Below are 24,058 nucleotides of genomic sequence, written 5' to 3'. Positions count from 1 at the left end.
GATTTATAAGTGGTGTTCATGTGTTTGTGTAAATCCCGCCGACATATTAACGCGGGTGTTGTGTACCCAGCTAGACGCGACATGAAGGTAGTCCTTTATATCATTCTAGGTATCTGTTAACGTGTAAGTGCCTCCTCCACGGCGAGGACGTATCTGTGGGGGCGTGTTGTGTCCCGGCTAAGCTAACCTGATATACAGTCCACTGGAACATCGACATGCAGTGTTTTTTTATGAAACAAAACTACGCGCATGCCTTTTGTATGGAAAGCTGCTTTCTAATTGGCTGATGTCGACTTCTTGTTAGTCGTTTCAGTTGTCGGTCAAAGTTCGCGAAAGGTCGTTCTGACGTGACCCTTAATGGGATGTCCTCAGATCTTTGTTTAGCGGCAGCGAGAACTTAGATCTTATTTTAATGAGATTGTAAATACGTCTTATAATGTGTACTTGTTCCATGTGGGACAACTGGGGTATGAAGAAATATTTGAATTTAGATTACTTCGCTCACCATATGGGACACAGACACATATATAGACACATGCTTACATTTCCGAATGGCCGCTACTTGTTATCAATGCATTCCTGTAGCAAGATCGCGCCATGTTAAGCCAAAATCACTTAGTAGAGCGAGGCGCTAGCTGTAGGTCCACTTTCACAAAGTAATCTCAGCGTTAAGACCATCGTATTTGCCATACTTTAACACTACAACAGACTTAGCGCTAAGACCAGTATAATTCCCATACTGTAACATTAACTAGATACTCTATACAAGATTGCTGTGTTCAAGTTGCCTCCTTATCTTGAAGTGAGGAAGTTCGTATGATATATTGGTGTTATGAACTCTTAATTGAACGAGTCCATATGATATATTGGTGTTAGGAACTCTTCATTGAACGATGCCATGATATGTACTACTGAACGAGGCCCTGATATGTACTATTGAACGATGCCATGATATGTACTATTGAACGAGGCCATGATATGTTCCATTGAACGAGGCCATGGTATGTACTATTGAACGAGGCCATGATATGTACCATTGAACGAGGCCATGATATGTACCATTGAACGAGGCCATGATATGTACCATTGAACGAGGCCATAATATGTACTATTGAACGCGGCAATGATATGCAATATTGAACGAGGCCATGATATGCACTATTGAACGAGGCCATGATATATACCATTGAACGAGGCCATGATATGCTCTATTGAACGAGGCCATGATATGCACCATTGAACGAGGCCATGATATGCCAGTATATGTAGTCTATGTTCAATATTAACCTTGGCAATTAGATATCACCTTTGATTGACAGCTGTCACTCATAGACTGGTATTTACATTGCAAACGTTCCATATATAAGCTCGTGAATGCAGTTAGAAGCTTAACGAGATCTCGTCCCTCGACGCGAGATAACAGTATATCTCTTTGGGATCCTCTCTACCCAAGCATCAAGCAACATGTCTGTAAAACATTTTATTTTCAAACATACGCCTCATAAATCCCAGCTAGATAAGTTTAACGTAATATTAATGTATCTGTACATGCATATATCTCTCTACGGCCTCCGCCAAAAGGTTTATAAAGAGGTAATAACTGATCTCAAACTACAGATGTTGGGCGCCAGCATCGGTAGGTTATCAGCAACATGTACAAATTATTATATTCGACATTTTTACATAAATATTTCCGTGTATTAAAATAGACACAGAAGGGTTCAATTGTAACTATACCGTTTTTACACTATTGTGCCAGTAAACACACAACAGAGCGAACATAGGGTAGAACGGCTTCAAGGAAGCAAATCTTTCATAAAAGCCAATATATACTTGTATCCTCCCCAGGGAGCTGAGAATGACGCTTGAGAGCACACTGCTCTATTGACCGGGTTAATAATGAGCGCTATGAGCGTGGAATTTGGCGCTACAGAAATGTACTCATTATCATCATTATATATTGTTGTTGTTGTTGTTGTTGTTGTTGTTGTTGCTATCCCTGGTCAACGTGGTTGCCTGTGTGATGTATTATAAGCAGCGAGTTGTCAATATCCTTAACAAATAGCGAGTAGTACATTTGTCCACATGGGATCATTGTTAATGTTGGAGAGCGAATTCTGGACGAAACACGTTGATTTTATAAAGTCATTGACTTGTTGTTATGTCGGGGCTTTCTTGAAAACAGATGCACTTGAGCAGAGCTAGGGGGAAAACAAACCGTGTTATAACGGGGTATTAGGTGCATGTCCCGCCACATATGCAGTCCAACTCATGCACTGTGTCAACAAACTGCCATCTGGTGTGTTTCACGTTCCGCGTTCATTTCACATGTACATTTCACCTCCGTCATCCAGCAATCAACAACAGCATATGCATAACCAACACCTCAGTGCGCGTGTTTGCATAATTAATCGGTCAATACCAATGCAATATAGAACTTGTATCTTTCATATTTCTTATTTGTTTCATCAGCCTACAGATGTCTAACTAATGGTATATTTACCTGGATAAAGTTGACTTGCAGATCACAGGAGAAACGCGTGTATATCCGAGTGACAGCAATGTACATGAATCAGATGCGTGTCAATATCACACTCACGCAGCACGTGCGTAATGTGCTGTCATAATAATCCGGGAATAATGCCGATATCAACACCTCCGATATCACACTTGTCGATTTCAGCTGTCCATGTCAAATCCAGCACGATGTAAGAGAAGATCCGATCCCTGGACAGTTCTGGGATATTCTGTCTCGTTCAGTCCAAGCAGTGGGCGGGTGTAAGATCATGTCATACGACACACGCAGATATTACAAATTCGGTGAATCAATCAATACACAACAGTTACTGACAACATCAAGTATCTCGGCACTCACAGGCTGGGGAGGGGTATAAACCACGGATATCCACGTTGTATCTCCCACCTCCCACATGTAGAGTGACTCGTCAGCAGAATGGTGGATTAACCCCGGATCCAGCTTTATTCTTACATGACATTACAGCGTTCCGCATTAGTAACCACAGCATAAGGAAATCACATCTCACGTCGCTGGATCGCAGCTCAATCAAATCCCCATGTCTTATGCTTTTAATAACAACTGATTCACGCGAGGGGTGAAACACCTCGCACCTAAATCAAGAACTGGTTTTTGCCGACAGATTAAATTATCGTTTCGTCAGTAACCCTGGCATCATTTTTGTAAGCAACCATCGCCCAAGGCCACGACTACCGCGGTATATGTGGGTACATTGTGTGTTAAATACCTGCGTATCCCGGCAAGCGTGCCACGGGATTGTCAGTGTGTGTTGATCGAGCTCGACCTGACCTAGATGGCGGCTTTCACCTGCTTCCTTTTGATGTCACACCTGAATGCGCGGCTCATTCGCCGGGATCTAATCGAACACACCCATGCATACTCACAATCACTTCGTTGAATCCTGTGGCGCCCTATCGAACACGCCACGTCGTTGCTAATTCTCTCGGCTGCTGTTGCCGTTATGAATGAATCTCGATATATAACTGTAAACGCTGTGTCCGTTGATAAGCAAATTATTCATCTCTGCGAAAATAAGTTATTGGAAAATTAAGAATATGCATGTAATTTACAAAATATCATCACGAAGAGCCACACTGCGCAAGTGCAAAGGAGGGATAAGGGTGTATAATATCGATCCCTTCCGACTGAAATATTGATTTTTAAGATCAGGTTAAAAGGAACAATGTAACATATAGTGTTCCATGTGTATAACAGAATGTTCCGGTCTGTTTTGAAAGAAACATTCACGTGATCGTCATGGCCTCTTATATCCTGCGGGGGCGTGGCTAAAGAGGTCACATGGTACATTAGAATCAAGTGTACTTTTCTGAGTGAGTGTGTTTTTACGTCGCTTTAAGCAATATGCCAGCAATATGAGTGAGTGAGTGAGTATTGTTTTTCGCTGCGTTAAGCAATATTCCAGCAATATCACTGCGGAGACACCAGAAATGGGCTCCACACAATGTACCCATGTTGGGAATCGAACCCGGGTCTTCGGGGTGATAAGCGATCGCTTCAACCAATAGGCTACGCCACCGCCCCTAGTTAACTTTCGTAGATTTGTAACCTGATAGAATAAAAACTAAAAACTTGAAACGTTTACCTCCCTAGCAACACATTTATGGAAATAAATCATGAAAAACATAAATATATTATCAAGTGTCCAAACTACAGGACATGCAGGTCTTACTTACTGATCTCAACTAACTGAGGCCGCCTCACTGACACGTCATCGTATCATGATTCCGTGATTCATTTCCCACCAGGATATGGTGTGTCTGGTCCAGATTCGATTATTTAAATGTCGCCGTCATTTATCTCGTTAATATATTCCAGAGTTCGGTTCTAAAACAACATTCAATCTCTCACATGACACAAAAACCTGAAAGGTATTCTCACAGTTATGTGAAGTTAATTACTTGTGAGGGAAGGCCAGTGCATGTGTTTGTAACATTCCTCTTGAGCAGCTTGTCACGCTCCTTGTTGAACTTGCAGCCATGCTTGACAATATGTCGTGATATCTATACATACCGTATATTTCGCAAATAAGTACCGGGTGTTATTAAATTTTATGTCCTCAATTCCCGTGGATTTTGTTTAGGCAGGCGTGTGCGTTTTCAGAGTTTCGTGTGCTTTTCAATTTTGTTACATTTTGTTTTACATTTACCGTTTTAATTTACTGTTTTAATATACCGTTTTAATATACCGTTTTAATCTACCGTTTTAATTTACCGTTTTAATATACCGTTTTAATATACCGTTTTAATCTACCGTTTTAATTTACCGTTTTAATATACCGTTTTAATATACCGTTTTAATATACCGTTTTAATATACCGTTTTAATTTACTGTTTTAATATATCGTTTTAATTTACCGTTTGACTAGACGTTTATGTATTGTCGGTGAATCGGATGTTCCGGCGTATATTGAAGTATTCACGGTTATATCCCACATGTGCTTATTGACATGCTGCATCCGGGGTACACTGAGCGGGACGTAGTGGTACACCGGTCTTACAACTCCCCACGTCATCTGCAGCCGCCTGTTTGTGACGGCTGTTCTCACTATACCCTGTGTTTACCCTCACCTGCCTTCGAGGGTTTCGTGACCGCTCTAATATAACCGTTATACTACAGTGTATGGGTAAGAGTGTGAGTGAGTATGGTTTTACACCGCGTTTAGCAATATTCCAGCAATATCACGGCGGGGGACACCAGAAATGGGCTTCAGACATTGTACCCATGTTGGAAATTGAACCCGGATCTTCGTGACGAGCGAACGATTAAAACACTCGGCTTCCCGACCGCCCACATAGAGGGCGTGACGCCCCTTTGACCATATGCTCAGTTACGCCACGCTGTGTCAGCTTAGATACGAATAAAACACAACGTAATGCAGGTCAGAGATGCTGAAACTCCAGAATCATAGTGGGAAGAATCACAGTCTGTGACTCGAACACCCGATCAGCGGATCCTTGCACGGTTCAAGGACGGCAATCACCACAGCGGGTTGCAGCGCTTCGTGTCACATTGCTGAAAGTTCTTTTTAAACATGATGTCTGTTATTCATACCAACATTTCTGTTTACAATATTTGCTTCAACATCTCCCAGTAAACTCAGGCACACAGCCCATGCGCATGAAGCTGTTCAGTAATGGGGCTTACTTCCCAGCGTAAATCTACGGAAGACTTATAGGGCCTGTTGGTTTTTTTCTTAAAAAACGCAAGATACTAATTTTAAATTTTAAGATACATACGTTGAAATTTCAACTTAAAATCTTAAAATTTGAACTTATTATCTTGAAATTTCAAGATCATTGACTTAAATTTTCAACTTTGAATATATCTTGAAATTTAAATTTACTCTCTTTAAATTTCAACATAGCATCTTTAAATTATAATAAAACATCTTGAAATTTTAACTTAATATAAGATTCAGTGATCTTGAAATTTAAAGATAATAAGTTGAAATAAGGATAATATGTTAAATTTTAAGTTATAATCTCAAAATTTCAACTTATTATCTTGAAATGTCAACTTAGTATATTGAAATTTCAAGATAAATTATAAAAAAACTAAACGGCCCTAAAAGGCTTCCGTATTATTGAATAATATTATCTCTTCATCCTTACTGATGCGAATCCTCGCCCCGGGGCAAGTGAAAACAGACCCGCGATGTGTGGTGTATCGATTCACGACTGTGTGCCACAACACCATGGGAATTATAGTGTAAAAAGAACCAAGTTTCTGACATCAAGTCAAGTACATAGAAATCCCTTAACTGGTTTTACAATTGGTGTGCGCAACTTGTGAGTTGATTATCAAGGAGGAAATATCATTCTGGGAATATAAACCGTTAAACAGTCGAGGCAGAAGCTACTTATATAGAATACTCTTCGTCAGTGTGTGAGTGAAGCCCCTTGCTGGTGTTCCCCGGAGTGATTTTGCGGGAATATTGCGAAAAGCGGCATAAAACACTCACATTCTCATTAAAATCAGATCTTAGTTCTCCCTACCGCTAAACAAAGATCTGATCCCATTACGGGTCACGTCAGAACTACCTTTCGCGAATTTTGACCGACCAATGGAATGACTGACAAGAAATCGACATTAGCCAATCAGAAGGCAGCTTTCTCGAGCTTTACGACACAAGTTTCAAACTGGCTACTACGCTTGACGTATTCTCGATTAAAAGAATTTAAACTGAAAAGAAGAACATTCTGGAATTTCTTATAGATGGCCTAGATTGTTTGGTAAGAATCATAAAACCCGTAACTGTCGTTCGGAATACCCCGTGTTAAATATTTCGTGGTTGCATGATTAGAAAACACATTCCGACTGTCACTTTCATGATCTGGTAAGCGACGCTCTGATTGGTTGGATAAAAGGTCGTTCTGACGTGTCTCTTAATTTTAATGAGATTTTCATTTCAATGAGATTGAAAACACTCACTCACTCACCATTTTCATCACCAGAGAATACATTGTCACTTTGATGTCTGCAGACATAATTATGCTGCCTGCTTGTGTATCAAATGGAGCCTGTAAGGTTAGAAAGTATTGTATTACATGCACACTGTTAAGGGTGTGTACTACACATCCTTCGTAGTTAAGCTCAGAACATTACCCCCTTGGTAATTGAGAAACACATATCAAGGCCGTCTTATCTGTTAAGGTGTACTTACCATGGATTGCTGATTTTGAGCTCAAAATGGAAATACATTTAAATCCTAAGTTCCCCAAAGAGCAAAACAATTGATTTCATTAGTCGTTGTAAAGTTGTTAAGAAGTATTAATGTTGTGAAGTAGTATTAAAGTTGTTAAGAAGTATGAAAGTTGTTAAGAAGTATTAAAATTGTTAAGAAGTATTAATGTTGTTAAGAACTATTAAAGTTGTTAAGAAGTATTAATGTTGTGAAGTAGTATTAAAGTTGTTAAGAAGTATGAAAGTTGTTAAGAAGAATTAAAGTTGATAGGAGGTATTAAAGTTGTTAAGAAGTATTAAAGTTGTTAAGAAGTATGAAAGTTGTTAAGAAGTATTAAAGTTGTTAAGAAGTATTAATGTTGTTAAGAAGTATTAAAGTTGTTAAGAAGTAATAATGTTGTTAAGAAGTATGAAAGTTGTTAAGAAGTATTAAAGTTGTTAAGAAGTATTTAAGTTGTTAAGAAGTAGTCAATGTACATTATCATAATATTAATAATACTTGCTCATTTCTGGATCCTACGAATTAATATAACAGTCCTGTAAATAGTTTTCACAAGTCATGTTCCAAAAACATTATAGAAAACGAATACCCTGTTATGCTTGGATGTAAAAATATCACCAGCCACATAATATCGGACAGCCTCCGTGGTCTAGTGGTAGAGCGTCCGCCGCTTGTGGGTGGGTGGGTGGGTGGGTGAGCTTGTGGGTGGGTGAACTTGTAGGTGAGCTTGTGGGCGGGTGGGTGGGTGGGTGGGTGAGCTTGTGGGGGAGCTTGTGGGTGGGTGGGTGAGTGGGTGGGTGGGTGGTTGAGCTTGTGGGTGAGCTTGTGGGTGGGTGGGTGAGTGAGTGGGTGGGTGGGTGAGCTTGTGGGCGAGCTTGTGGGTGAGCTTGTGGTTGAGCTTGTGGGTGAGCTTGTGGGTGGGTGGGTGGGTGGTTGAGCTTGTGGGCGAGCTTGTGGGTGGGTGGGTGGGTGGGTGGTTGAGCTTGTGGGTGAGCTTGTGGTTGAGCTTGTGGGTGAGCTTGTGGGTGGGTGGGTGGGTGGTTGAGCTTGTGGGCGAGCTTGTGGGTGGGTGGGTGGGTGGGTGGATGAGCTTGTGGGCGAGCTTGTGGGTGGGTGGTTGGTTGAGCTTGTGGGTGAGCTTGTGGATGAGCTTGTGGGTGGATGAGCTTGTGGGTGGGTGGGTGGGTGTGTGAGCTTGTGGGTGGGTGGGTGGGTGATCTTGTGGATGGGTGGGTGTGTGAGCTTGTTGGTGAGCTTGTGGGCGGGTGGGTGGGTGAGTGGGTGAGCTTGTGGATGGGTGGGTGGGTGAGCAGGTGGGTGAGTGAGCTTGTGGATGGGTGGGTGGGTGAGCAGGTGGGTGAGTGAGCTTTTGGGTGGGTGGGTGGGTGAGTGGGTGAGCTTGTGGGTGGGTAGGTGAGAGAGTCAAGTCGTTTTAACGCCGCGGCCACATATTCCAGCAATAGCTGAGTGGCGACAACATAAACACGTGACGGAAGCAAGCAACAAACGACTACATGGCTTCATCAGCGTCGCTCCACCATATGGTGATGTTGTGTCTTGTCAGTACGCTGGTACTTTGTGTAAGGTCACGTGGTACTCTCGTCAGACAATCAGTTCCCTAACGGTGACAATAAATCAATATTGACACAGATTCCGGATATCTCCTGTTCCACCAGCGCCATGGGTATTCATTGACATCTGCAGTAGTAGTTTACCCCAGATATTGCTATTGGGGCTAGGGTATATTGCAAGTTGTCGGTAAGATAGATTCGTCGCAGCAGTGGGTGGGTGAGTTGGTGGGTGAGTGGGTGGGTGGGTGAGTTTGTGGGTGGGTGAGCTTGTGGGTGAGTGGGTGGGTTGGTGAGTTTGTGGGTGAATGGGTGGGTGGGTGAGTTTGTGGGTGGGTGTGTGGGTGTGTGGATGAGCTTGTGGGTGGGTCGGTGAGCAGGTGGGTGAGTGGGTGGATGAGCTTGTGGGTGGGTGGGTGAGCTTGTCAGCGTACTGACAGATATTGCTATTGGGGCTAGGGTGTATTGCAAGTTGTCGGTAAGATAGATTCGTCGCAGCAGTGGGTGGGTGAGTTGGTGGGTGAGTGGGTGGGTGGGTGAGTTTGTGGGTGGGTGAGCTTGTGGGTGAGTGGGTGGGTTGGTGAGTTTGTGGGTGAATGGGTGGGTGGGTGGGTGAGTTTGTGGTTGGGTGGGTGGGTGGGTGGATGAGCTTGTGGGTGGGACGGTGAGCAGGTGGGTGAGTGGGTGGATGAGCTTAATTTTGGGTGGGTGGGTGAGCTTGTGGGTGGGTGGGTGAGCTTGTCAGCGTACTGACAGATATTGCTATTGGGGCTAGGGTGTATTACAAGTTGTCGGTAAGATAGATTCGTCGCAGCAGTGGGTGGGTGAGTTGGTGGGTGAGTGGGTGGGTGGGTGAGTTTGTGGGTGGGTGAGCTTGTGGGTGAGTGGGTGGGTTGGTGAGTTTGTGGGTGGGTGGGTGTGTGGATGAGCTTGTGGGTGGGACGGTGAGCAGGTGGGTGAGTGGGTGGATGAGCTTAATTTTGGGTGGGTGGGTGAGCTTGTGGGTGGGTGGGTGAGCTTGTCAGCGTACTGACAGATATTGCTATTGGGGCTAGGGTGTATTGCAAGTTGTCGGTAAGATAGATTCGTCGCAGCAGTATCACGAGAGGTAGACGTGGTTTTCTGTGTCCCGCGTTAGGTTTTATACCAAGAGCCGGAGGTTTATAACATCTAGCCTTATTATCCCATGCACTGAACAAATATATAATTCTGAGACTCGAACCGGTAGTCCAAGGGACGCAACTCTGTGCAGTGCATGCTTTGCGTGAGTGAGTGAGTGAGTGAGTTGGGTTTAACGCCGCTTTTAACAGTATTCCAGGTATATCGCAGCGTGTCAGCTTAATGTGGGAGGAAAGCCCGAAGTGATGCAGGTTTCAGACGTTTACCACTTCGGTGAAACCCACGAGCACGGGAATGGTGCTGACAAACCTAGAAACATAATCGGGGCGAACCGGGATTCGAACCCACAATCATAGGTTTCTGGCTAGCCCAATGGACGCAACTCTGCACAGCGAATCGCGGCGCCTCAGACGACTGGGCCACCCGTGCCCCCGATACGGCTAAATGCGGCGTAGAGCAAGACTGACATACAGAACACCTAACTCTGCGTCTGAGCTGGTCACCACAGAAACAGCCAGTCCAGGATAGTTTCACTGTCTGGGAAACCCGAATGTTTCGATAGAATTACAGTGTGACGTCACGGCAGTTCCTGGAAGCGTTGTGTATTTTGTCTATTCACTCTTGAAACGAAAATACGTCATATCAATATCGCCTACAAAGGATTATAAATTTACTTATAGCAAAATAAACATGAACTATGTAGAAATGCAGTCACTGCGCTGTTTTTCTTAATCATACACATATTTAGTGTAATTGTGTTCCCGACGGCTTGAAAGTTTCGTCAAAACGCATGCCCGGGTTTTCCCCACAATCAGGTCACATGACAGTTCCTGCATAACACCAGTCGACCGGGAGCCCATCGCTGTGATCAGGTAGGTTTCGTGTCGTTTTATTGCGAGTTATAGACCTTCCTTCCTCATGACTTGGTAGTAGCAGCATCGTGCATCTCACAACATCGTCGGGTCGCTGCCTGACAAGCGTCCAGCACCGTATTGTCAGAAACACGGTCTCTCACACGGCTAGGTCACGTCGCCACACTTGCGTCATTCGATAGGTAGAACTGGTGTACTGCTATTGACGCTTGTCGGCAGTGGCCGTGTGCCACGTTTGTGTACTCTACATGAACGGAAACGTCGCATCTCCCTCTATGTGTCACCTAACTTTGTGTGAAGTCACATATTGTAATATTGCACGGCTTCAGACAAAACGGCTTCAGACAAAACGAGGCACAAAGAATCATAACATCTGCAAAAATATTTTGTTACCAACCCCAATTTCTATAAAATGTCATTTCTGATTCAACAAAAAGGGGACAGTCCTATGAAACCCGTGCAAAGTGTTATCTATTATTACGTCACACGGTATTGACCTGTGTATGTAAGTGTATAAGATATATACGAGTAATACTACAATATGTGTGTGTGTGTGTGGTGCGTTGTGTGTGAGTGTGTGATGTGCGTTGTGTGTGTGTGTGTGTGTGTGTGTGGTGCGTATGTGTGTGTGTGTCTGTGTGTGCTTCTCTGCGTGTGTGTGTGTGTGTGTGTGTGTGTGTGTGTGTGTGAGAGAGATTCAAAGGCTGTTCTGTAACCGTAACAAGCAATGCACCTTTACTCGTTAATCCCCATCTCCATAATGCTTTACAAGTATATGTAAACTTATATACAATAAAGCTGATTGGTAATATTTTTTAGTGATTGATCACGGATAGAATAATTTGTAGCTATGTAGCTATATCTGCGGTTATACAACGAAGTGAAATCAGTGAAATCCTGATAATTCAGGTGAGGTGAAATGGGGTTTAACGTCGCGAACAAGAATATTGCACTTATATAGCAACGTGCATATGTACGTGTGTGTGTTGTGTGTGGCTGCTTGTACTAGTCCGGACTAATGCCGATTTATAGTGCTAGCTCACTGAGATACCATGCCGCAGTTTAACATGAACATCCCACTCAGACACAGTCGACTGTTTTAGTCCCTTAGTGTCGAGCGCCAGACAGGGTAACAACAAATACCATCTTTTAACGACTATTTGTATGACGCGGCCGGGGATCGAACCCCGGACCTTCCGCGCTCCGGGCGGACGCTCTACCACTAGACCACGGAGGCGGTCAGAGATAATTCAGGAAGTTAAAGTAGGATATTGTATACATACGCCTTTTTATTATTTGTTTCTAATTTGACAACAGTAACATATCTACTAACTTTGACTGTCGAGTGAGCAGATATTGCAGATTGTGTAGCTGGATGCCGAGTTTTTTTGCTGACGCACATTTTCCTGAGATCGGAAAGGTGAAGGTTGTGCGAGAATTACGCTCACTCGGCACTGGATCTACCTCCGTGATAAATTACGCAGAGATGTAGAATATGAAATTTCCTATATGGTGGTGTAAATTTAACTGCAAATATTAAACCGGTTTTAGGAAAAGGCACTGCTAAGTGTTGTCCGAGAATTTATTCTGCTTTGAAAAACAGGACATTTCTCCGCTTTTATCGTACACCGATAGAAGTACTGTGCGACGAAATACTGCCTAATATCTGAACGACATATAGCTATATATCAAATGGAGTTTATGTTATTTAACGACATACATTCAATGCCAAAAATAGCCTCCGTAACTGATTATTCTCTATGAGGCCAAAAGGCGACAGCGTGGTTACACACGTACCAAGTAAAGGTTCTAAATTGGCGTGTTCACTGTCAACAGTACCGGGATTTTACGAGGAGACTTTCGTTGTCACAGGGATCGTATATACATAAATGTGACATGTAAGTAATCAGAAACATTCTGACAATCTGTGTACTGTTATTTATTGTTATATTTTTCATTAAAACCAACGGAAAAAGTCAGAAATTCCGATAAATACCATTGTCGTTGTGCGTGATTTTTCACACTTGATTTATTTTGCTTGATTTCATCTGGACACTTTGTATTGGTGACAATGACCCTTTGTCATTTGATTCTAAAATGTGTGAGAAATTCAAGGATGTATGTATCTCAGCTGTGTTTTGGAATGATCATTGGAGATTTGATAAAAGACAGATACCCGTGATCTCTAATATGCTATTTTTGAAATTCTTTTATCCGAGTAAATATCCGAAATTTAGATTTCAAAACATGCTGTAGATTCTAAATATTACTAAATAACGCCGTGAGTGGTAATGTGTAAAAAATGGCGACATTTGCAAAGTACCTAATTTTCAGGGGACATTTTCAGTAATTTTGCTTGTCCTAAAATGTCATAGGATGTTATCACAGAACAGAGAATTTCCTACAGAATTCTAAACTGTGGAGTGTATTTGTGTGCATGATGTATTTTGAATTTTATTCGACTTCAAAGTGAGGGGTTGAGGTAGGAAGAGGATCCTTCTCAATTTACGATCAAACGGTAACCGCGGCCAAAGTCCATGGGAGCAATGTTCCCCATTCCGTTAAGAGGCGACGAACGGGATCGGGTGGTCAGGCTCGCTGACTTGGTTTAAGCATGTCATCGATCCCATATATATTGCGTGGATCGATGCTCATGATGTCAATCACTGGATTGTCTGGTCCAGACTCGATTATTTACAGACCGCCGTCATATAGCTAGAATATTGCCGTTAGGAGCTGAATTTGTATTTATTTAAGGTTTGACTGTGTACTTGTTTCGGTTCATTGAGGATTCTTACAAAAGTTTGCACATCGGCTTTTGGATTCATACCTCAATGAACCGAAAAAAATACACAGTCAATGCTTATAATTAAATTGAATGCTTATAATTGAACTGAAAACAGTTGTATATATCAAAACAGACAAAAATGACGAGTTTGATAAACGTTCCAGGTGTAGGAATACATACTGTGGCGTGACATGAATCAGGTGATCGTTAAATTTATGCACATATTACTTAACACGCCTACACAGTCAGTAGCCAATCAACGGAGAGTAGGATCAAAACAATGTTCGTTGGACTTGTCAATTAAGGCAAGACGCGAAAAGAACTGCAACAGTCAGACTGTAACGAACCGGAAGAAATATGTCCGGGAAAAGGCGGCTGTTTCAGATAACATGGTCAGTTACCGCCAACATTACTTCCCTGATTACAGGAATACACAGTTGGAAAAATGCTAGTCAGAAATGAAACCCGAAGACATGAAAGTTGAACCGAGGTGAGCGGGGGAAAAACAGGCGAGCGAGCCTGCACGTTTGCTGTTTCATTCATTCTCGGCCTTCGGTTTCAAAGGGTAGTTTGGACTATGAATATGTATGAAGGTCGCTAAATGTCCTGTGCATGACGATACACGTGAGCAGAAAGGGAATTCCCTCGACTGTAAAATTGGGATTCCCCGACATTCCGCAGTTATAAAAGTAGTGCGCCTCGGTGGGCGTGGCTTAATTTTTTACATTCATTTGAAAATGAATGCAATAACACGTTGCCTGTTCAGCTAATCAGAATGCAGAAATTTCAATGAACACAACGAAAATTTAATTATATGAAATTGTTGTAAAAACCCTTGTGGCATCGGTTTATTGATTGTGTAATCAATTTCCAGAATGATGAGTACACAGCTGATGACAGGATCAGAATAACCAATGTGATCTGATATTAGAGGGGCGGTGGGGTGGCCTAGTGGTGAAAGTGTTTGCTCGTCACGCCGAGGGCCCGGGTTCGATTCCCCGCATGGATACAATATGTGAAGCACATTTCTGATTTTGCTAAAAGCGGCCTAAAAACCATACTCACTCACTCACTCACTCGAATATTTGAATGAATCATTACACTACTCTGTTATACATTATACTGGGAGATACGCTGACGTTCGACGAAGTGAGTGAGTATAGTTTTACGCCGCTTTTAGCAATATTCCAGATATATCACGACGGGGGACACTAGAAATGGGATTCACACATTGTACAAATGTCGGGAATCGAACCCGGGTCTTCGGCGTGACGAGCGAACGCTTTAACCACTAGGCTACCCGACCGCCCCTTCCACCAAGTGAAAGGCTATGCTTTGTAATTGAAGATGGAGAAGAAGAAGACGAATATCACGTCTTGTTGGTCCACTCTTGTTTGTTTGTTTGTTTGTTTGTTTGTTGTTTAACGCCGCACTCAGCAATATTCCAGCTATATGACGGTGGTCTGTATATAATCGACCAGACAATCCAGTGATTGACATCATGAGCATCGATCCACGCGATTGGGATCGATGACATGCATCAACCAAGTCAGCGAGCCTGACCACCCGATGCCGCTATAGTCGCCTCTTATGACAAGCATAGTCGCCTTTTATGGCAAGCATGGGTTGCTGAAGATCTATTCTACCCCGTAAGCTAGAATACATCATTTACCCTAATCATTTACCCCAGAAACAGTATCTGTACCCTACAATCATGACTCTAATCTCCCTATGTGATGTAATTAGGTATTCAGCTATTTATGTATACCAGTCAATGTCTGTGCTGGAATGATATACAAACGGAAAAAAGTAACTGCTTCATATAAAGTTCAATTAAAAGATATTTATTCTGAAATTAAATAATGCTTCTTTCATAACGTATTCATGAAGACGTCTCCTCGACGTAATTCACAATTTGCACGTGCATGTTTATGATCAGCACACAATTTGGATGTTTGTGTGTTTGTTGGCACTCATTATACTACTTCTATACTACTACTACCACAACTACTACTTCTACTACTACTACTACTACTACCTCTACTACTACTACTACTACTAATACTAGTTGTTTTAACTGCATTCGGGGGCACGGGTGGCCCAGTCGTCTAAGGCGCCGCGATTCGCATTGCAGAGTTGCGTCCCTTGGACACGCCAGAAACCTATGATTGTTGGTTCGAATCCCGGTTCGCCCCGATTATGTTTCTAGGTTTGTCAGCACCATAACCGTGCTCGTGGGTTTCAGTGGTAAGCGTCTGAGACCTGCATCACTTCGGGCTTTCCTCCCATATTAAGCTGACACGACGCGATATAACAGGAATACTGTTAAAAGCGGCCTTAAACCCGACACACTCACTCACTCATACACGAGGGTTTTGAATGTGAACAGCACACAATGATTGTTTAGCTATCCGATGTTCAAAAAAACCCAACACTTTTGTAAATAATAACAGTAAATAACGCTTACGCAATGGCACGGCATTGGTTCATCTTGGGAATTGATACCAGACCGCCACATAAACAGCTCGGACAATTCCTGGGTTGATACAAATTAGTGGCAGAACCGTACGCAAAATGTTGAGGGAGCAAAACATCCGACCCCGATGTGTCCTGGTTTCATCTGGGCAGCTCTGAAGTCGTTCAAGGGTCTACAGTCGTCCGGGGAGACCCGTGAAGAGGTCTTCAGCAACCCATGCTTGCCGTAAAAGGCGACTATGCTTGTTGTAAAAGGCGACTAACGGGATCGGTAGGTCAGGCTCCCTGACTTGGTTGAAGCATGTCATTGATCGCGTGGATCGATGATCATGATATCAATCACTGGACTGTCTGGTCCAGACTCGATTATTTACAGACCGCCGTCATATAGCTGGAATATTGCTGAGTGCGGTGTTAAACAACAAACCAACCAACCAACCAACTTAACGTCCTCAGTTTTGGGGTAGAAGTGTAATTGTATTGGGTGGCATCACAACTCATGGGAGAACGCATCTCATCAAAGTTTATGGCAATTTGAATTGAATACGATGCCGGTACGACATCGTTCACGGTCTACCCATTGTGCAAATGCAGGGACGTGACGTCACGTTGCAGCAGAATGATGTGAGTAATTGCTGTTCTGCCATGGCCGGCTGTTTCTCAAGACCTTTCCCCCATGTCTGCCCATTGTCTGGGATGAGATGAAACAATGCCTACGACAGGACCAGAACTGGTAGTGCTAGCTCAGTTTGTTTGCCCGTCGTGATATTGCTGGAATATTGCCAAAAGCGGCGTAAAACCTCACTCACTCACTCAGTTTGTTTGACATTTGATTGACATTTGGAACAACATCCCCCAGGCTGTTTTCAATCATCTGGTGTCCTCAATGCACCGACGATGTCTCACCCGTATCAACGCAAATAGTGGTTACACCTGATACTGACATTGCTATGTGAGTCGTTATATCGCCCCTCGGTTGGGGCGTGTCCTGTCTCTTATTACCACGGGTGGGTTTTGTCAATCAATTTTTTAGGATAAAACTTTGATAAGACGAATAACCAAATATCATGTTAATTTCCATCACATAACATTGACATCAATGTATATTATGTTCTCTGTTCACAGACACTTTAATCATGCAGGGAATATTTGACTATCTTATAAGTCGCCGTCACGGGGTTGTAAAGTGACAACTAAGTCGTACGGTTAAACGAGGGCACATCAGTGGTACGGTTAAACGAGGGGATTCTCGATTTTTGACGGACGTATTTTCATTCATTTTGAAAAATGGGTCAGTGTGTCATACAGTGAGATGTATAAATGTGATGTAAATTAGAATTTCTCCTGAGTACGAATCGTTGTCTTTATTTTGACCTAGTTCCGCACCGATTGAAAAGGCCTGGAATTTGCCCACCGCTGTATAGCATAAACATATGTTCAGCATTAAGTGTAAATTGTCTGCTTATGATTCAATTACACATCCCATGTGATCTTGCGAATTGCAACGTGGTGCTCCCACTCTCCTTTTGTATTTCAGTTAAGGCCATGTCGAGCCACAAGGACATCAAGGCCATCTCATTACGCTAAAGCCCTAGCTTCAGAGGATACCCGCCATCACCGAGAGCTCTACTGCGGACTGCGTCCTCCGCCACGCCCAATCAATGTCTGAGGAAACTTACTCTCCTTCAAACCGTATGGTACGTCACACCCAATCAATGTCGTCGGAGGAGACACGGCCTAAAACCTTACCTGACCTTCCTAACCGCCTTCCACATCACACCCCACCCATGTCTGGGACAACAGGACTCTCAGCCTTTGCTGACTTTCAACCAAACCGCCCTCCATACCACACCCAATCAACGTCTTCAGTGGCTACAAATCCAACAGCCATGGCTGTGTGTTCGCCTTCGAATCACCTCCCACGTCACATCAAAACGTCTTCAGAGGAAACACGACCCAAAGCCGTTTCTAAGTCTCCTCCAAACCTCTTTCCATATCACACTCAATCACCGTGGGAAGAGACGTGCCCAAAATATATATCTATGTTGCCTATAACCAATAACTCGATGTCTTCAGACACACGCCCACTATTCGTGGCCGCGAGTCCTCCCCCACGCCACGCTACAGCTACGCCGACAGAAGGACGCACAACCGTCACTGACATCCCAGCCAAGAAACGTGGACGACTCACCCGCGCTGAGTCCATACAACTAGGTGACCATAACGATATCTACAAGATTGCTCAGATGACAGACTTTAAGGATGCCAATATCAACAAAGTCGAAATAAACAATCATTATTATCAAGCTTACCACAGTAAAAGCGATGGCATCCATAAATATGTGAATACAGAATCGGACTCCAGGATTGAAGTGACCAACAGATATGGGGCTGCCACTGACTGTGATGAAGATGATGGTGATGGTGGTGGTGGTGGTGGTGGTGGTGGCGGTGGTGGTGATGGTTCTGCTGCTGATGCTGGTTCATACAGAGGGAGACTGGGGAGGAGGAGGTGTGCCGGAGACCTGGAACACGACAGCTGTGGGCCGATGAAGAAGCACAAGCCAGACCTGACGGAAACATCCTTCTTCACAACATCTGATCGTTGGCAGGAGGGTCCCGAGAGAAACATAAGGGTGGGGGCCTCAACTTTCTGGGCTGGCGGGACCGGTCAGTTTGGTTCTGTCAACGATGACTTTATGCATTCCCAGTGTCAACGATCACGTGATGGCTTCCTGCAACAGAGTAGCTATGAGAAACGTGAGATGACGTCAACATCCGATGGTGGTACCGTCACTCTGCAGAAAAGTATGTAACAACTTGTGACCAATCTGGGTATTATTAGTTATACATAACAGTCGAGTGAATGAGTGAGTGAGTGAGTATGGTTTGATGCCGCTTTTAGCAATATTCCAGCAATATCACGACGGGGGACACCAGAAATGGGCTTCACACAATGTACCAATGTCGGGAATCGAACCCGGGTCTTCGGCGTGATGAGCGAGCGCTTTAACCACTAGGCTAGCCGGCCGCCCCCATAACAGTCGAACCAAGTGGGTTCTGGGTTAGAATTGGACCCTAGCAACGGCGGGTATCGTTGCTGATAATATTAATCACTGGTTTGTCCGGCCCACACTCGATTATGTACAGTTTGGCGTCAAATATCTGGAATATTGAAGAGTTGGGCGTTAAACAGCCAACAAATACATTATCATGACTCTCACGGGTTTCTTTTTTTAATTTAACACCTACATATTCCTGATGATTCACAATTACGCTTATTGTTGGTTCCAGCTTCCGAGTCGTATATTTGCATAACAGACAGCGTGAAGATATTCGACAGTGATGGCGAGATGGTGCGGGAGGGTGATTTGCTGTACATAGAGAGCAAGGGAGGGTATTACGGCGTGTATGTTGGTATGTAGACCTCCAGGGAGGTGCTTTTAGCGTGTATGTTGGTATGTGGACCTCCAGGGAGGGTATTGCGGCGTGTTTTGGGGTATGTAGACTTTCAGGGAGGGTATTGCGGCGTGTACGTTGGTATGTGGACCTACAGGGAGGGTATTACGGCGTGTATGTTGGTATTTGGACCTTCAGGGAGGGTATTACGGCGTGTATGGTGGTACGTGGACCTCCATGGAGGATATTTCGGCGTGTATGTTGTATGTTGAAAGTTTAAGGAATGTAATGCGGCGTGTATGTTGGTGTATAGAATTTCAGGGAGGGTATTACGGCGTGTATGCTGGTATATGGAACAACATGAGAGGGTATTACAGCGTATGGCAAGGGACAGCTCGTTTTTCACTCTTTTTTGTCTGAAAATATATAGAACAATATCACACAGTTAAGTCATCGTATGTTTCCTAATTTGATAATGTTTCTTTCATGTTAACATAATTATTGCTCACAATGCTTATCAACTGCTATAGGCGATGGCGAGGTGACGTTCGTTGAAGCAGATGGCAGGGTCACCACCAAGAAATTGTATGGGAACCTGACGTCACCAATAGCAACAGAGGGGCTTGATGAAGTTGCAGGGTAGGGGTCTTTGTTTCTTGTTGTGCAATACTCCCGCTACACAAACTCTGGAATTCCGCCTGGAACACTTACCCAGCAACACATGCTGGAGGTATGAGGCGACACAATAGATCGGATCGTCGGATTGTCGAATGCATGTCATCGCACCCCAACGTCATGGATCGTTGCACATAATATCAAGCACAGGCTTGTCTGGTCCAGACTCGATGGTTTAAAGACCGCCGTCATAAAGCTAAAATACTGCTCAGTTAAACAAAAACAAAACAAAACTAATAATCCAACAGGCGGGTTGATGGCTATATTAACACACTCAATTCTGTGTGTAATCTTGTTTCATTTATAATACCCATAAAGAATATCGCTTGTGGAAACGCTACCCCATCTACTTTACTTTTATAATTATTGCGTGTTTTCATACAATCTGTTTTTTCTTGAAAACATTAAAAAAATTCAATTCAGTAGGTTTTGAACTAATGTATGTTATACAAAAAAACAGAACAAAACAATCCAGCTACACACGGAGGTCGGATAATAATCGAATCTGTGACACCCAAAACCAGAGGTAAATACCTTTTGTTTTATGGCATGTTCAGCGCCATCTTGGTATGATGACACACAGCCAGTCTGGCAGAGAGCTTGACCACCCGATCCCCACTTCTTCTCTCAACCAGCACTGGCACTGTCTAAACTGTCCGTCTAAACTTAGCGTCTAAAGCGATTTTCAGAAACCACTAGGCCACTAGGAACCACATGTTTAGCTTTTAAATTAAACAAAAGATGCGGACGCATCACCTCAGGAACAAAAAGGTATCGAGAGATGATATTTGTAGTAGCATGTGCTGCTCTACGAAGGGCAGGGGTCTAATTATGGTATGCAGATTTAAGTGTCAAGTGTTTCAGAATATCACATCAATCCAGCTTTAAATGTGTATGTGTATAGGTCAATGGTTTCTTTAATAACCATCATATGGCCATTCTCGATGAGATTAGAATTTATTACATTCTAGTAGCTGCTTTATCAATACGGTTTGTAGCAAAACACACAGTTTATGACTTGGTTGATGCATGTCATCGATCCCAATTGCGTGGATCGATGCTCATGATGTCAATCAATGGATTGTGTGATCCAGACTCGATTAGTTACAGACCGCCGTCATATAGCTGGGATATTGCGGCGTTTAACAACAAACAAACAAACAAACACTGATGGTCCTCCTGGTTCCCGGGACATTGTCGCGCCATCATCTCACACCAAACAGCCAGAGTGTGACTTCCAACCACTTCACAACCACACTTACCTTACGCCAAACTTGTCACAACAAGTGCTTTGTATCCAAGGACATATTAAGATGCACTTATCAATGTTAGATATATGTTGTTTGTTTGTTTGTTTGTTGTTTAACGCCGCACTCAGCAATATTCCAGCTATATGACGGCGGTCTGTAAATAATCGAGTCTGGACCACACAATCCAGTAATTAACATCATGAACATCGATCCACGCAATTGGGATCGATGACATGCATCAACCAAGTCAGCGAGACTGACAATCCGATCCTAGGTACATGTACATTGTTTACTCTGAGGAAACCGAATCTGAATCTACACTGAATCTAACATGTCACTACATCTAACCTTCGGCTCACTTTAAATACAACTGGTGAGCTACAGTGCCTTGGCGGCGTCTATGCTGTCTGACAACGTGTTGCTATGTTGTAGCTATCATCGGCTGAAGCCACTCCAACGGTCGGAGACATCACGGCGGGCAAAGGATTTTATTGGTCACTATTACCAAGGAAGTGGTGAAGACTTCGTCTGGTTCTGTCGTTATGGCGTCCACCGCGTGCCCACGTAAAATGAGGCCGACGACGTTGATGAACACCAGTGCGTATAAGAACTACTTATGTTAGGTTTATAACAGTAAAACACCGCATGTTACCTTATGTTTTTTAAATGTCTAACAAGATGACTTGCCAACCCGACACCGTATTTGATGGATTTCTGAATGGACGATTATTATGTCGTCTTTCGTTCACGTGTATGTAAATAAACATGTTTGTTAACCCCTTTTCATACGCGTTTTGTATCATATTGGAAATAAACAGTGGCATACCGTTCTGGCGCAAAGATGTTTGTCAGAAACATCTTTTTTTGGCGATGACTCCTGAGATCCACTCTCTTGTCCAACTCGTGAAGTTGTTCCATGTAGCCAAAGCGACTAAAATGTAGATCGTGTGGTCACAATGGCTGTTGCTGAGTGGTTATGGCCTGGGTGGCAACCAGGGAGGATGTTCACGTGATCTAGTACTAACGTTCCGTGCTGACCAAGGTCCTGTATATACGGCCTGACTATACACAGACGTTGCGTCACGCCGCTGTCATCTAGCTAGAATATTGCAATATGACAACAAACACGCACGCACAAACATGCACCCTTTACGTTGTGTTTTATTTGTTAAACTGCCATCTGTGCCTCCATCGCCCGCCCTTACGGCCCAAGCCCCCTTGATGATGACACACATCCATGATGTTCAAATATGTAATAATAAACTCAGGAAAATAGTGTGAGCGAGTGAGTTGGGTTTAACGCCGCTTTTAACAGTATTCCAGTTATACCACGGCGTGTCAGCTTAATGTGGGAGGAAAGCCCGAAGTGATACAGGTCTCAGACGTTTACCACTTCGGTGAAACCCACGAGCACGGGTATGGTGTTGATAAACCTAGAAACATAATCGGGACGAATCGGGATTCGAACCCACAATCATAGGTTTCTGGCGTGCCCAAGGGACGCAATTCTGCACAGCGAATCGCGGCGCCTTAGACGACTGGGCCACCCGTGGCCCCTCTCAGGAAAATAACCAAATTCTTCCAAAACACAATATACAAACACAATCAGTCAAAATGTCCTGCGGTAGTGAATTGTGAAAACACAAACTTGACAGAGGCACGCAATATTCCTAACTTTCCTCATCTCAATAAATGTCTTCTTCTAAAAACTAAACTGATTTCATCGTAAACGGCCACCCACCAAGCCACCTGACGCTAATATAGTGACAGAAGCGTCCCTAAAATAGTTACCAAGCGTCCTCTGACTATGCTTACTGAAAGACCAGTCAGGAGCCAAGAAACCATAGGAGACCATGTGAGCATAAATATGAGCTCTACCGTAATTCCACCAGCTGTCCAACGCTTTGTCGTTGAAGGAGTTCCGAGCGACTACAAGCAGATAGTCTAATAGCGCCTCACCCGATCCAACGCACTTGCCATCTTCCCGAGGCAAGGGAGTTAACTGACTATAAAAGTCCAGTTTCCACCCTTGCCGAACTCGGCTGCAATTGTGGCTGGGCTAACGAGTATATGCATAGTCCAATCAAAATCGCGTAATGAAATAGACATCCGGTTCGTAAATAAAATGAATTTCAACGTGCAGATTTCGGTCGACTGCAGGATTTGCAAACCATGCATACCGCCAACTGGGCGTGGTCAGATATTTTGCAAATTCTTTCATGCCTTTTAATCAAGGTGCTCACGTGATTTGATGCACTTCGCAGGGTAAGACCCGTTTTATTACAATATAGATCTTGATTTTCGAGCAAACCAAACAGAATACGCGGATGACTTCAAGTACTTTGGTCAAAGATACCTCAGGTATAATGACATTGTTTCAAGTTAAAAACAGACAACCTCTCCACCATTACTGGCCTAACCCATTCGTGACCAACTCGTGTTATTCTTGGACAAGTCGAATAGTGGTGATGTTGGTGCTGGTGGTGCTGGTGGTGGTAATAGTATATTTAGTCCTACTTCTTGTAGAGTTACGTTCTTAGAAGTACCAGGATTCACGAGCTAGAATCCCCAACTGCCACAATCATTATCCTCGGTTTGTCAGCAACATACCAGTGTCGGTCAATTTCCCTATGGTGATAAAGACGTCAAATTGCGCTAGTTTAAATTTCCT

At 43.5% G+C, this 24,058-nt stretch overlaps 2 protein-coding genes across 2 annotated transcripts in view; one reads left to right on the top strand and one right to left on the bottom strand.

Moving 5' to 3' along the window:
* Positions 1 to 3,256, bottom strand: part of LOC139458427 (calpain-9-like) — a 47,021-nt gene extending 43,765 nt beyond the window's left edge. The window contains exon 1 of the mRNA XM_071239870.1: positions 2,504 to 3,256. The gene's annotated coding sequence lies outside the window, so the exon portion shown is untranslated. The remainder of the gene's footprint in view (positions 1 to 2,503) is intronic.
* A 7,510-nt stretch (positions 3,257 to 10,766) lies between these two features.
* Positions 10,767 to 22,202, top strand: LOC139457912 (uncharacterized). Its single transcript, XM_071239253.1, has 5 exons — positions 10,767 to 10,800; positions 17,601 to 18,871; positions 19,358 to 19,480; positions 19,993 to 20,101; positions 21,820 to 22,202. Exons 2-5 carry the CDS (start codon positions 17,725 to 17,727, stop codon positions 21,953 to 21,955), a joined length of 1,515 nt encoding a protein of 504 aa, XP_071095354.1. The 5' UTR covers positions 10,767 to 10,800; positions 17,601 to 17,724; the 3' UTR covers positions 21,956 to 22,202.
* Positions 22,203 to 24,058: the final 1,856 nt, after the last annotated feature.

The sequence above is a fragment of the Haliotis cracherodii genome, unplaced genomic scaffold (genome assembly GCF_022045235.1).
Source record: "Haliotis cracherodii isolate W230 unplaced genomic scaffold, xgHalCrac1.p SCAF_12, whole genome shotgun sequence".
NCBI lineage: Eukaryota > Metazoa > Mollusca > Gastropoda > Lepetellida > Haliotidae > Haliotis > Haliotis cracherodii.
The sequence above is the reverse complement of the archived record's forward strand: the minus strand, read 5'-3'. Positions and strand labels throughout refer to the sequence as shown.

Excerpts from the sequence above, each read along its gene's own strand:
- LOC139457912 (XM_071239253.1), top strand. The coding sequence starts at position 17,725 with ATGTCTGAGGAAACTTACTCTCCTTCAAACCGTATGGTACGTCACACC. Across the intron at positions 18,872-19,357 it reads TACCGTCACTCTGCAGAAAA|CTTCCGAGTCGTATATTTGC; the intron begins GTATGTAACAAC and ends TGTTGGTTCCAG. Across the intron at positions 20,102-21,819 it reads GGGCTTGATGAAGTTGCAGG|CTATCATCGGCTGAAGCCAC; the intron begins GTAGGGGTCTTT and ends GCTATGTTGTAG.